This window comes from Girardinichthys multiradiatus, chromosome 10 (assembly GCF_021462225.1).
Source record: "Girardinichthys multiradiatus isolate DD_20200921_A chromosome 10, DD_fGirMul_XY1, whole genome shotgun sequence".
Lineage (NCBI taxonomy): Eukaryota > Metazoa > Chordata > Actinopteri > Cyprinodontiformes > Goodeidae > Girardinichthys > Girardinichthys multiradiatus.
The window spans coordinates 15,047,819-15,059,963 of NC_061803.1; the positions used below are offsets into that span (position 1 = coordinate 15,047,819).

Sequence of the window (12,145 nt, forward strand, 5' to 3'; positions counted from 1 at the left end):
CTATATATCTTGAAAGTGACTTTGAAGCCGTATTTCGTTCTTCTAGTCAAAAAGAAGAATTCAAATTTTATTAGATTAGTTTTTTTTTCATATTAGAATAATGACAACATATAAATATCAGTAAACAGAGCCTCTACTCCTCAACTTGCGCTTGCAAAACAAATGCTTCACCTTACCACATAATTGCCCATATATGGTAAGGGGGAAGGTTTTTGATATCGGGATCACGCATGTGATTGAAAATGCACAATTTCTTTTAAATACTTGTTTTCATCTAATCTCGTCAAATTATATGTTGAATTTCTGATAATAATAAATACATAATACATAATGTCTAAAATAAAACTATTATTTTATTTATTTATTTTCAAATATTATATTATTTATACTTTAATACAGGACTTGTTGCAGAGTTATGAACTTAAAAGTATGAAGAACACCCCATTTTCCTTTTCAGTGATTATGTTTCTATTCATTTAAGCATGACATTTCTGTTTTTGACCACAAAAAAAGAAAAAAAAATCAGTTTAGTGTTTTTTATTTTAAAACGAAACTTAAATGTCTTCCTGTTAATACATTTTTAGTTTTTACGTAGTTTCGGCTGTTAAAGTAAGTTTTATTTGACGAAACATCAAAAGTGACACTTAAGGACATTGCTTCGCGCCGTTTCAACCCCGCGACTCCATTTCCCACAATCCTCTGCGCTCCAAGCAGGAAGAACGTTGTCTCGCAGGGGCTCACTCTGATCCAAGTTAGGAGCTTTCAGCTACCAGCCTTGGCCCATCATGTAAGTGCTGCGGAGAATTCTTTGCAGCGCATTTGCAAAATTATCCGCTTTCCCGACGGCTGCGCGGGCTGTGCATCCTTACCCGCGCCCCGTGCACGGACACGCACGGCTCGGACCCAAGAAGGCTCCAAGTGCATGAGGATCGAGGCTTGTATTTTGCATCTTTGTTGCAAAGCAAGCCACTAAAGCTCCAGTACGAGGGCGATGGAGGGAGGGAGCGAGAAAGAAGGCAAAGTCTTTTGTGCTTCCCCTCCCCCTCATCAAAGCAGAGGGGAAATGCTTCAGCCAAAGGGAGGTAAGAACATGAAGCCGATCTGTGCAAAACTAGCCACATGCAATCACAGCTGCATGGTTTGCAACGTGCACGGCTGCAGCCCGAGCACAGTCGGTGCATTTTAAAGTTACAAGGCTTAGGAGGGTCAGTTGCATTTCCTGTTTGAGATCTTCCTCTTTGCACAGTTCCTGGTAAGACGATGCTGTGCATACTGACGCTAATAGCAGCGCACAGGCAGGGGATGTTGGGCACAGTCACGAGAAAAGACAAGGACACTTGAACTCTTTCTTTATAATCAACTCTGCACGAGTTGATGCACGCTGCTCAAGGTAAATCCTAAGTGCTATGTCACGTCCAGGGCCAAAAGTGTGCAGCTTTGGTGCAGTAGAGCTGCACAACCTGCAGCTGTCAGTGCTCAGACATGTCTCTGATTCTTAGAGACAAAATAATAAAAAAATCTATAAATTGAAAGTGCGCTTTAAGGAGGTGGAGAGCTAAATAGCTGGATATTCTTTTAAAAGTCTGCAGGAAAAGAGCATCAGCTGCTGCTTTTGTCCAGGAAACTGCATATGAGTGAAACACCTGGGTGTTCACTGATGTGCAATATGCTCGTCACACTTTGACCCCGAGCTCAGGCAGCATGCAGCAACTACAGGACCCTGCAACCGCCCAGCTCCTCAGGATCTTCATTGCAAGCAGTTTGCATGTAATTCTGGGGGTGGGTGGGGGGTTCTGCAGTAAATGCAGCTCATGGTTTTTTCCTCTTCCTCCCCATTCTGTGTTTTCCCAGAAGTCCAAAGTGAGGCTGTTTTATTGCACAATATGCAGAGCATACACAGAACACGCATTCTGCAACAGTTAGGGAAGGAGGGCATGAACAGGTAGGAGAGAGAACTTCCCGGATGGTCAGGGCCTGTTTATCAGCTACAGTCAAGTGTCCACCCACCTACACAGAGGAACTGCCTTGTTGCAGCCAGCTCATCCTGTGATGAATAATGCCCACGTTTTATTTATGTTCTGTACATGAATGAGTCGGTCAGGGGCTTTCCTAAGTGCAGAAGTGGATTTCGGTTGTCACTCGCTGACAGCGTTTGGTGCACGAGGTGCTGCCGTGCAGTCTCCTAATCTTTCATTTCAGATTTTTCTTTCATTTCAGATTTTGTCTGCAGGTTTCTGAAAGAACAAAATGGTGCTGGTGCTGGAAATTGCTTTCGCCGGTCACCTTTAGGCCAAACGGTTGCAGATGTGAGACATTACCAGTCCTCATACATTAAAAGAGTTGGTTCGAGATAAATTTTGTGAAATAGTGTGAAGAATTTCATATCGAAATTAGCTGGACCGGGAAATCAATTTTTCTATGTTTTTTGCCATTTTTAGACATTTGGTTCCAACATATTTAGAAGACTGTGTCAAAACACAGACAAAGACAAAGCAATCGTCAACTAGGTGTGCTTTAAATAAATGTGTTACAGGACTGATCTGTTATCTAGAGCAATATATACGCCAAATTTATCATTGCAATATTGTTGTGCAGAATGTTGTGGATGTAAACAACTGCATGGACAGCAATAGATAAGTTTATCATTTAGGGACCATGGACCTATAGACTAATATATTTGGTGATTGTTTTGTTTTAAAGCAGCAGAAAATGCTCTACAAGTGCATTAAATTGTTCTTCTAAGTTCATAAGTAAAACTATATTCTAGTGAAACTAAGATGTTAACTACCAACATCTACATTCTATGCTGTTTCATTCACTTTATTTACATAGTGCTAATTCACATCCATCGAAATCTGTGGGGCTTTACAGGACAGATGGGTCCAATTCATTTCAACAAATATATATTAAAATCAGTTTAATGATATAGACAGATCTGAATTCAGTTACTTATAGTCAATTTTGACATTGCTTGTAGTACAGTGCAATTTTTTTATGCTTGGTAAAATGTTTTCGACCTAAGGAAAGGCAGCAATCCCTCCTATTGAGCGAGCATGTGGCGACAGTGAGAAGCACGACCCCATTTTAACAGGAAGACATACGGCTTCTCAACCCAAAGACAGAGCAGAAACCCCCCAAAAACCCAAAAGGTCATTCCAGGAGTACTTTCTGTGTTAAAGAAAAACAGATGGCAGCAGTAGCTCCATTGGTGATATTGTGTTGGAGAGAAACATAGCTAAAGAGATAAGCTCTGAGTCAGTGCTACAAAAATGGGTTGAATAAAACACTTCAACACCATTATTGGCAGCAGTAGCTCCTTCAGTGGCTTTATCCAGAAAAGAGATGTTGTCAACCACAGGACCAACTACCTCAGGCATGTTTGTTATTGGTACCATGTTGCAGGGACGGAAATAATAGATTTTTTTTTCTATATTGGCATTTGGGGTTACTTGATATTTCGGGTCTATTGACACATTTCCACTATGGTTTCTTTACATTATGCTGCCATTTCCAGGTCCAAGACTCAGGGTTCCTTGGCAGTCTTAACAAGTCTGGAATTTGCTTTTATCATTTTCCAGGTCTGGATTAGTATGGAAAAAATAAAATTAAGTATGGCATTTTTTTATGTGTCTTTTTTTATAGAATGCTAATTTAATGATGCTTTATAAATATAGTCTAGATTTTACATTGATTTATATTTAATATGACATTTTTCCAAACCGTAGTTTTTTTTTGACATACTAACTAAAAACAAACTCATTGAAATAATCATTAAAAGAGCTATTTTACTACTTTTCTTGACTTCTGGCATGTTTAAAATCAGGGTGAACTGGATCTGTGTTTTTTAAACCAGATCTGATGAAACTATTATTCCAAACACTAAAATGGCTAAAAAGACTGGTCCACACCACACTCTCAAAGGCATTGTTTTGTTTCATAATTTGTAGAACTTACAGGTAATAAAACTCAATTACCATTCAAGCAGTTAAAGGTTAATACTTTGTACTTGAATGTCTTAAATATATATAAATATATACAAACTGGGAAATTTGAGTCTGGAAAATGTGTAGGAACACCGAAGACTGAAATTAATTAGACATGCTCAGAGATGAGTATGTTCTGAGATATTCTTTGTTGTTTTTACAGTAATTTCGGTAATTTTCCTAATAAGGAAAGGTTGTGGTCAGTTCAGCCAAAAGTGATAGCTCAACATAAAACTGCTCTCCGCTCAGTTCTGCCTTTGTAATCTTCCTGAATGGTCAAGAAGCAGCGGGTCCTCTTGTGCATCTGAGTTTTTGGGTAGCCAACATGTGGTTTTTGTACCACACTAGGAACATATTCTCATCAAACTAAAGCCTCCATGGCTGAATGGCTGAATTGTGCTCAGCAGATTTGAGTCACCATGTGGCTCACCTGTGTGACAGGTTTGCTGCTTTTTTTAAAGCATTTTTTTACTTAATGAAGTGGGAACATCTTTTTAAAGTTCTTCCTTATGTTTGTGCTTATCACCCATGAATATTAAGGATTCACTGGTATGATTTGACCGTGTCTTCTCACGTCATTAATGGTAAATGAAGCTACAGGTTTGTTAAGAAAGACTGGTGAATTGCACATGGTACCTCAGATAATTGAGAACCTAAACTTGTAGGTTTCATTTAACCTTTACTGGGGATTGCTGTGTCTTGCAAAACTATATAAACATGAATAGTTTTTTTTTAAATGTTTCTACAATTTAAATAAGAAATTGTTGTCAGCCATCCCAAGGAAATACTTTGTAAAATCACATTTTGCTGCAGTTTGCAGTTTGCTGCAAATCTTTTCTGGTATGTGTCTACCAGCTTTGAGCATTTAGAGACAGAGATTTTAGCTCATGCTCTGATTTCATAGGGTCAAGTATCTACTTTAAAGTCTTGACAACGATTTTCAATTCATTTTATGGCTAGACTTTGACTGGACCATTCTAACACAAGAATATACTTTGATTAAAACTGGGGGTCTGTAACGTTCTGCACGAACACCTCCCATGGCTCATTAACAGTGTTCTAAACTTGGAAATGTACAAAAAACGCTGATTGTGTTAGGATTTCTACATATTTTTTCTGGCAAGATCTGCATAAAATGACATTTGTAGGATAAAAAAACATGCTTTAAAATCTTTTTTTCCAAACAAGAAAATGTTTTTGCTTTTTCTTTGAAAGAGAGTTGCAAAGTTTGATTTTTAAAACCTAAACATAGAAACAAAATCACAGTACTTTAACCATAAAATGTTTTTTTTTATATTGCAAATATAAAACGTGACATGCTATTTTTCAAATGGCCACATAAACCTCTGGCAAATTTACTTTTAAAAATTATTTTCATTTAACCAAAGACAAAGAAAGTTTCTGGAAATGAGACAGTCATCTCTCAAAAGAGAGCAAAACCATGTAAAAGGAGTATCAGTTTTAACAAAAATATTTTTATTTATATTTAGAAGAATGGGAAAAATATTTCATTACATTACAGCAATCAATACCTTCTTAAAATTCCTGATCATGTTTCCGTTGGCATTTTGAGGATTTGTCTTTGGTGATAAGCTCCATGTCTTTGAGGCTGGAAGACCTTACCGTCACCCTAATCGTAAACTCACTCCACAGATTTTCTATCAGATAAAAACTCAAACATTCTTAAATTACTTCCACTCAGAAGAAAAGTGTTGTTAAAATGAAAAGGTTAAACCTAAATGTGCCAGGGGTATCTTTATTTTGGGGTTGATTTGTTTATTTGACACCCGTTTTAGATTTTAATAAAAAAAAAAAAATGGAAATCCATGTACCATTTTCCTTTCACTTTCTAATTATGCACTACTCACTGTTGGTCTATTAAATAAACTCCCAATGAAATACTTAGAATTTTTCGGTTCTGACGTACCAGAATGTAAAGACGTTGAAGTGTGACCTTTTGGTGCATCAATGTTGTTTAGTGTACAGTAGTTCAAATGATCATCCACATCCAGACAAGAAATAGTTGCTTCTTATTGTAGCACTGGATTGCAAAGAACAAAAATGTGTTCCTGTGACTGTGTGTGCTGTGCTGAAAAGAAGAGACATAAATTCAGGTGTTGTCGGGGCTGGCAGCAGCTTTCAGATTCTTGTTGCTGAGATGAAAATGAAGGTGAGAAGCAGAGAGGTTGGGTGTTGCACCCTAGCAGACCAAAGGAGTGCAAGTTTAGAGATGCAACTTAAGTGATACATTTTCCTGATGTAGTTGCTGCATGCCTTTATCTATGCTGCTAACTTTGGATCTGAATAAGAATATGTGACTGCCCTTTTAGTTTGGTTCTCTTCCTTCCAACTTAGATCTGTTGACTGCTTTGGAGCATGAATGTTAAATCCTAAATCAGTAATGTACTTACAGAGGTTGGACAATGAAACTGAAACACCTGGTTTTAGACCACAATAATTTATTAGTATGGTGTAGGGCCTCCTTATGCGGCCAGTACAGCGTCAATTCGTCTTGGGAATGACATATACAAGTCCTGCACAGTGGTCAGAGGGATTTTAAGCCATTCTTCTTGCAGGATAGTGGCCAGGTCACTACGTGATACTGGTGGAGGAAAATGTTTCCTGACTCGCTACTCCAAAACACCCCAAAGTGGCTCAATATTATTTAGATCTGGTGACTGTGCAGGCCATGGGAGATGTTCAACTTCACTTTCATGTTCATCAAACCAATCTTTCACCAGTCTTGCTGTGTGTATTGGTGCATTGTCATCCTGATACACAGCATCGCCTTCAGGATACAATGTTTGAACCATTGGATGCACATGGTCCTCAAGAATGGTTCGGTAGTCCTTGGCAGTGACGCGCCCATCTAGCACAAGTATTGGGCCAAGGGAATGTATGCAAGAAGGGATGTATGGCCCCTCCAATGAGTTCTGGGGCTGCCCCGGGATCTTTTCCCTATTATATACCTAACAATATACCTGAAAAACCTCCACAGGGGGTCATCTAGGAGACATTTTTATCAGATCCCTGAATTATCTCAGCATATTTTTTTTAACAAGACGCTGCTGCTCTACTCTGAGCCCTGAATGGATGACACTCCACCTTATTGTTAATAAAGAGCCTGATTAATCTGTGAAATAAGCTAATTTCAACTGCTTTTACCCAGAATCCTGGTCTTTTATATCAAGATCTTTATCTCATGGCCTAACTTGCATTCAAATGTAGATTTTAGCATTTTCTTTTGACTGAGCTCCTTCTTCACCATGACAGATTGTTTATTACTGGAGATGCACATTGATCCATATATCAATTTCCCAGTTAATTCTACTATTCTGTGGCTTGTGAGGAAAAAACATAGATTCCTAAACTCCTCTGCTTGGGATCGAAACTTGCAATCAGCAGTTGTTTATTATAACTTCTACAGTACCAATTAGCACTTCAGTAATAGCCACAAATCTGCTTCACGAAAAAAAAAGGACAGTCTTGTTTTCCCTTTTAGTTTAGGCTGCTAGTTTAGGAAGACAAACCTTCAAAAAGAAGACTATTAAAGAATATTAGTATAAAATCTGTTTTGTAGGTTAAAAGTTAAAGCTGGGCACTCTGCTCAACTTTCCCAGTCTTGACAGATTTTAAAAAGTCTAGGTGTTCACACGAACAGACTGGCTTTTGTTTTACGACTGAAAGCCTGGGGATCACACGCTTACCAACTGCACTTACTACAGGATTTTTCAGACCAGCTGAAGCCAACTGAGTGCATCAAACTTGTGATTGCGACAGTTTGACATTGAAACAGCCTTACCAGTAGGTGGCAGTAACAGAAGATATTGTCCGAATTCAAACAGGCGGTATTTCTATGGCTCCCACCCATAAAATGAAAGTAATGCAATGTAGAATATGCTAAGTTTAATCCACAAGTGAATATGGTTTGGATGTTGTTGATTTTATTTTTTGTTATACTAATGTTGGAGAGGTTGGAACATGTATTTGATGTTGTTTTTGGGTTTTGGAATGACTTTCAAGGTTGACTTTATTCTAAAAGGTTTATTATTTCAATCTTAACACACATCAATATAATTTTTGGGCTGGATCATGCAAATAAACATAGGGAATCTGAATAGGTTGCAACTGTGATTAGTTAGATGAAAGTTTGTGAAATGCCCAGTGCTGTTGTGTGTTTATGTTTATAATGTTAGAACATTTTCTTTAAAAAGTCGGCTTGCTGCGGATGTCATATTCCAGTCTTTTTTATTGACTGCCAGCAACACACGTTTTCAGTTGGGCTGTTGATCCATTCTTCATCCCCGACTGCGTATTAATCCACTTCAAAAAATTCAGTCAGGTTTGCTTGACTGCTACTGAGGTTGGGTCGGGTGGGTTCTCCTCACACGCTTGCAGACTCCAGTCTTCACCTCTGAGTCGGCACAGATTGTTGTGCTGACTCGTCCTGCTGATTGATCACAATTAGTGCAGACTGAATTAGACTTTCTCTAACTGGGATTTGGGGGTAAAATCGGGCAACAAAGTTGTGTAGTGTGGCCCTAGCTTAAGGTTGTCCAAAATGTTTATTTGTAATAAATCAGTTTTTTTATTTGTAGAAATCAGTTTTTTTCTTATAAAGGAAAGACAGGGTTCTAGTGTTATGGAAGATGTAACCTAAACCAGGCTTAAATGTGAGCGCCTGTTGATTTCAAAACAGCCATCTGAATGAGTGAGTAAGCTATAATTTCAGGCTGCAGTTTAATGACTCAGTCTGTAAAGTGTTTTTGATGTGAAAGCTGGTCTGTTGATTATCGTGAAAATAAAGGCACTATGTTCCTCCCTCCTGCATAAAGTAATCAATGAAATGTCCTTTAGTATTTTGTTTATAAAAGGTGAGTGGAATGAAAAGTGAGTTAGACATGGCAGCCTTAAAGGAACCCGTAAAAGCAAAATAAGACTGAACTTTTGTCTTCAGGTCAAGGTTGTTCTTTTACCAATAGTTCAGGGGATTTTATTTATTTGAAATTAACAATCTCTGCAGGAAAATTAGAAATGTGTTTCTGACTAAATAAGTCTCCAGCTACTACTTCTGATAGTTGGCTAACAACATTAGTTTCATACTTTTAGCTTTATGGTTTTAAGTATTCAGCTAATTGCATCTCAATGCGTTGTGCAGTGCATGGTCTAATAATGAAGCTGCAGTGCTTGTGGGCAAAGACGGCTTTTGAGTAAACAAAAGCCCTCTTTGAAACTTTGACAAACAGAAACCTAAAGATGAAGTTTGTGAAAATTCACTTTCTGACGCAATTCAATTCATTTTACATCCAAAACCATTTTTGCATGGAGATGATTGGTGCAGATGCAGAATAAAGAGCTTATTTAGTAAAAAACTGTATGTAAGTTTTGACTCTACCGGAGTTCCAGGATGCTTTTTGATTCTTTCTGGACATAATATGAAAAGGACGTACAGTTGTCTTTTACTTGAGCACTAAGTTTCTCAAAACAACTATTTTAACTTTGAAATCAAATCAATGCAACACTTTCAGACATTCTCTCTGGTAATCAGCAGAAACTTCTGTATCAGTCATTTGATCCGGCTCCACAGGAACTGCTAGCGTGAGCCAATGACATGATTCCCAAAAGTGCTTCCAGCAGCTGTAACCTAAAGGGGCTGCCATCTTTGGAAGTGTAGAGTATCTCACAAACTGCCAGAGCGGTCGGAGGGGGGCAAACAGCCGCTGGCTGGAGTTATTTTCAAATCCTGCTCTACCAATAGCCTCCCTCCCCTCTGTCTTCCTGTCTTTTTCCTGTCCCTTCTTGTGTCAGTGTTTGCGGTTTACTGCCTCCCTCTGTGATTGATCCGTCTTGCTCTTGCTCTGTGGAATTCCATTGAGAAGCTTTGGGATTGTTTGAATTCCAGCTGGGGTGCATGTGTGGGTTAGCAGCTTGCACTGTGCGTCCCCAGTCATCTGGGCTCATTATCCTGCCAGGACATTACTTGCCCTCACAGTTCGAGGCTTTCTGCTTGCACACCTCTGCTTCTGCAGCACAAATCGCCGTGCAAACCTTTAATGTTTGTGCCAGCTCCTATTTTCAGCAAACTAACAAGCTGACATGCATGCATGCATGACGTCGTAAAATGCATGCATTCATGCATTCTTGACAGGCGTGGCAGAAACCGGGAGCATTGTCTCCCTCAGCTGTTCTCTTCTTGCTGTCACTTCTTGAGAAAACGATAGGTGCATTCTTTGCACCAACACCAATGTCTCGCCTTCATTGTTTGTGCTGGTTATGTTGAGAACAAGGAGTGTCCCAGCACAGACATCTTCTGTGGCTTCCTCCGGCATTTCTCTTCAAACTTGAGCTCATGTGCTGGAAATTACTTGGAATTGTGTGTACTGCTGTTTTTGACTAACCCATGGTTTACTACATTGATACTGAGCGTAGCAGAATGAGCAAGAACAAGTAAAGAATTGTGCATACCAATTATGCATTATAATCCGAAAAAAGGCTGAATGGGACGGACTATTTTTACTTTTAATATAAAAAAGGAAATACTGTACTGTACTGCAAAAATGTTAACTACCACACAGCAGACATTGTTCTTTCTTTATACCTGTGAAAACTTACTTCAAGTAAACCTTAAAGCATACTTTTTTTCAAACTGTGCAATATTTGAAAGGTCTTTAGATGATTTAAGATGATTTTAATCGAAGTGTTTCATACCTTCATGTCCTTTTTCACTCCATCTATACATCTCATCTTTGGTCTTCCTCTAGGCCTCCTGCCTGGCAGTTCAAGCCTCAACATACTTCTACTGATGTACTCACTATTCCTCTTCTGTACATGTGCAAACCACCTCAGTCTGGCCTCTCTGGCTTTATCTCCAACACATCTAACATGAACTGCCCTCTGATGTACTCATTACTGATCCTATCCATCCTTGTCACTCCCAAAGAGAACCTCAGCCTCTTTATCTCTGCTAGCTCCAGCTCTGCCTCCTCTCCTCCTTAGTGCCACTGTCTCTAAATCATACAGCATCGCTGGTCTGACCACCATCCTGTACACATCCTGTACCTTCTTTTCATTATTGCTGATTCTCTATCATCACACGCACCCGACACTTTTCTCCACTGTTTCCAACCTGCTTGGACAGTTTTCTTCAGTTCTTTTCCACGCTCTTTGTTACTCTGGACTGTTGACCCCAAGTACTTAAAATCCTCCATCTTCTTTATCCCTGTTCCCTGTAACCTCACGCCCCCACTTGGGTCCATCTCATTTACAAACCTGTATTCTGTCTTTCTCTGGCTAACCTTCAGTCCTCTCCTTTCCAGGGCAAATCTCCATCTCTCTAGATTTTCCTCCATCTGTTCCCTAGTGTCACCACTGATCAAGATGTCATCTGCAAATTTCTTAGTCCATGGAGATTCCTGTGTAACCTTTAATCAATCATCTATCAATCACCACAGCAAGCAAGAAGGGGCTACTCCTGACTTCCTCGAACAATACCACAGCTGCTCTCTCGGCACCCTGTCATATACTTTCTCCAGGTCTGCAAAAACACAATGGAGCTCGCTTTGACCTTCCCAACATACTCAAAGCAAATATTGGATCTGTAGTGCTATTGAAAAATATTTAAATAAAATATTATACTCGTACTTGTCATCTTTGGCTTATCCGTGACCAGGTCACAGGGGCAGCAGTCTAGGCAGATCAGACACCTCCAGCTCCTCTGGGGTAGCCCAAGGCGTTCCCAGGCCTGCCAAGATACATAGTCCCTCTAGCATGTCCTGGGCTGTCCCGTAGGCCTCCTCCCGGTGGGACATGCCTGGAAGTGTCCAGAGAGAAACCGAAAAAGATGCCCGAGCCACCTTAGCTGACTACTTTTGATGTGGATGAGCAGTAGCTCTACTCTGAGCTCCTCTCAGATGGCCCAGCTCCTCACCCTACCTATAAGTGCCTGGCCACCATGCGGAGGAAACTAATTTCAGGCACTTGTATCCAGGATTTTGTTCTTTCAGTCATGACCCAAAGTTCATGCCTGTAGGTGAGGGCCGGAATGTAGAACGACTGCTGCTTCACACTCGGTTGCGAACCTCCCCAGTGCATGCTGTAGATATTGGCTAGAAGGGGCCAGCAGGCCCTGTCATCTGTGAAAAGAAGAGACAAAATCCACTAGT

At 39.7% G+C, this 12,145-nt stretch overlaps 1 protein-coding gene across 1 annotated transcript in view; it reads left to right on the forward strand.

The window, feature by feature from the left end:
• Window positions 1-517: 517 nt before the first annotated feature.
• The window catches only part of map2k6 (mitogen-activated protein kinase kinase 6), a 46,049-nt gene continuing 34,421 nt past the window's right edge, over window positions 518-12,145 (forward strand). Inside the window, exon 1 of the mRNA XM_047376983.1 lies at window positions 518-1,082. Within this exon, the coding sequence (XP_047232939.1) occupies window positions 992-1,082 (91 nt within the window). The 5' untranslated portion in view covers window positions 518-991. The remainder of the gene's footprint in view (window positions 1,083-12,145) is intronic.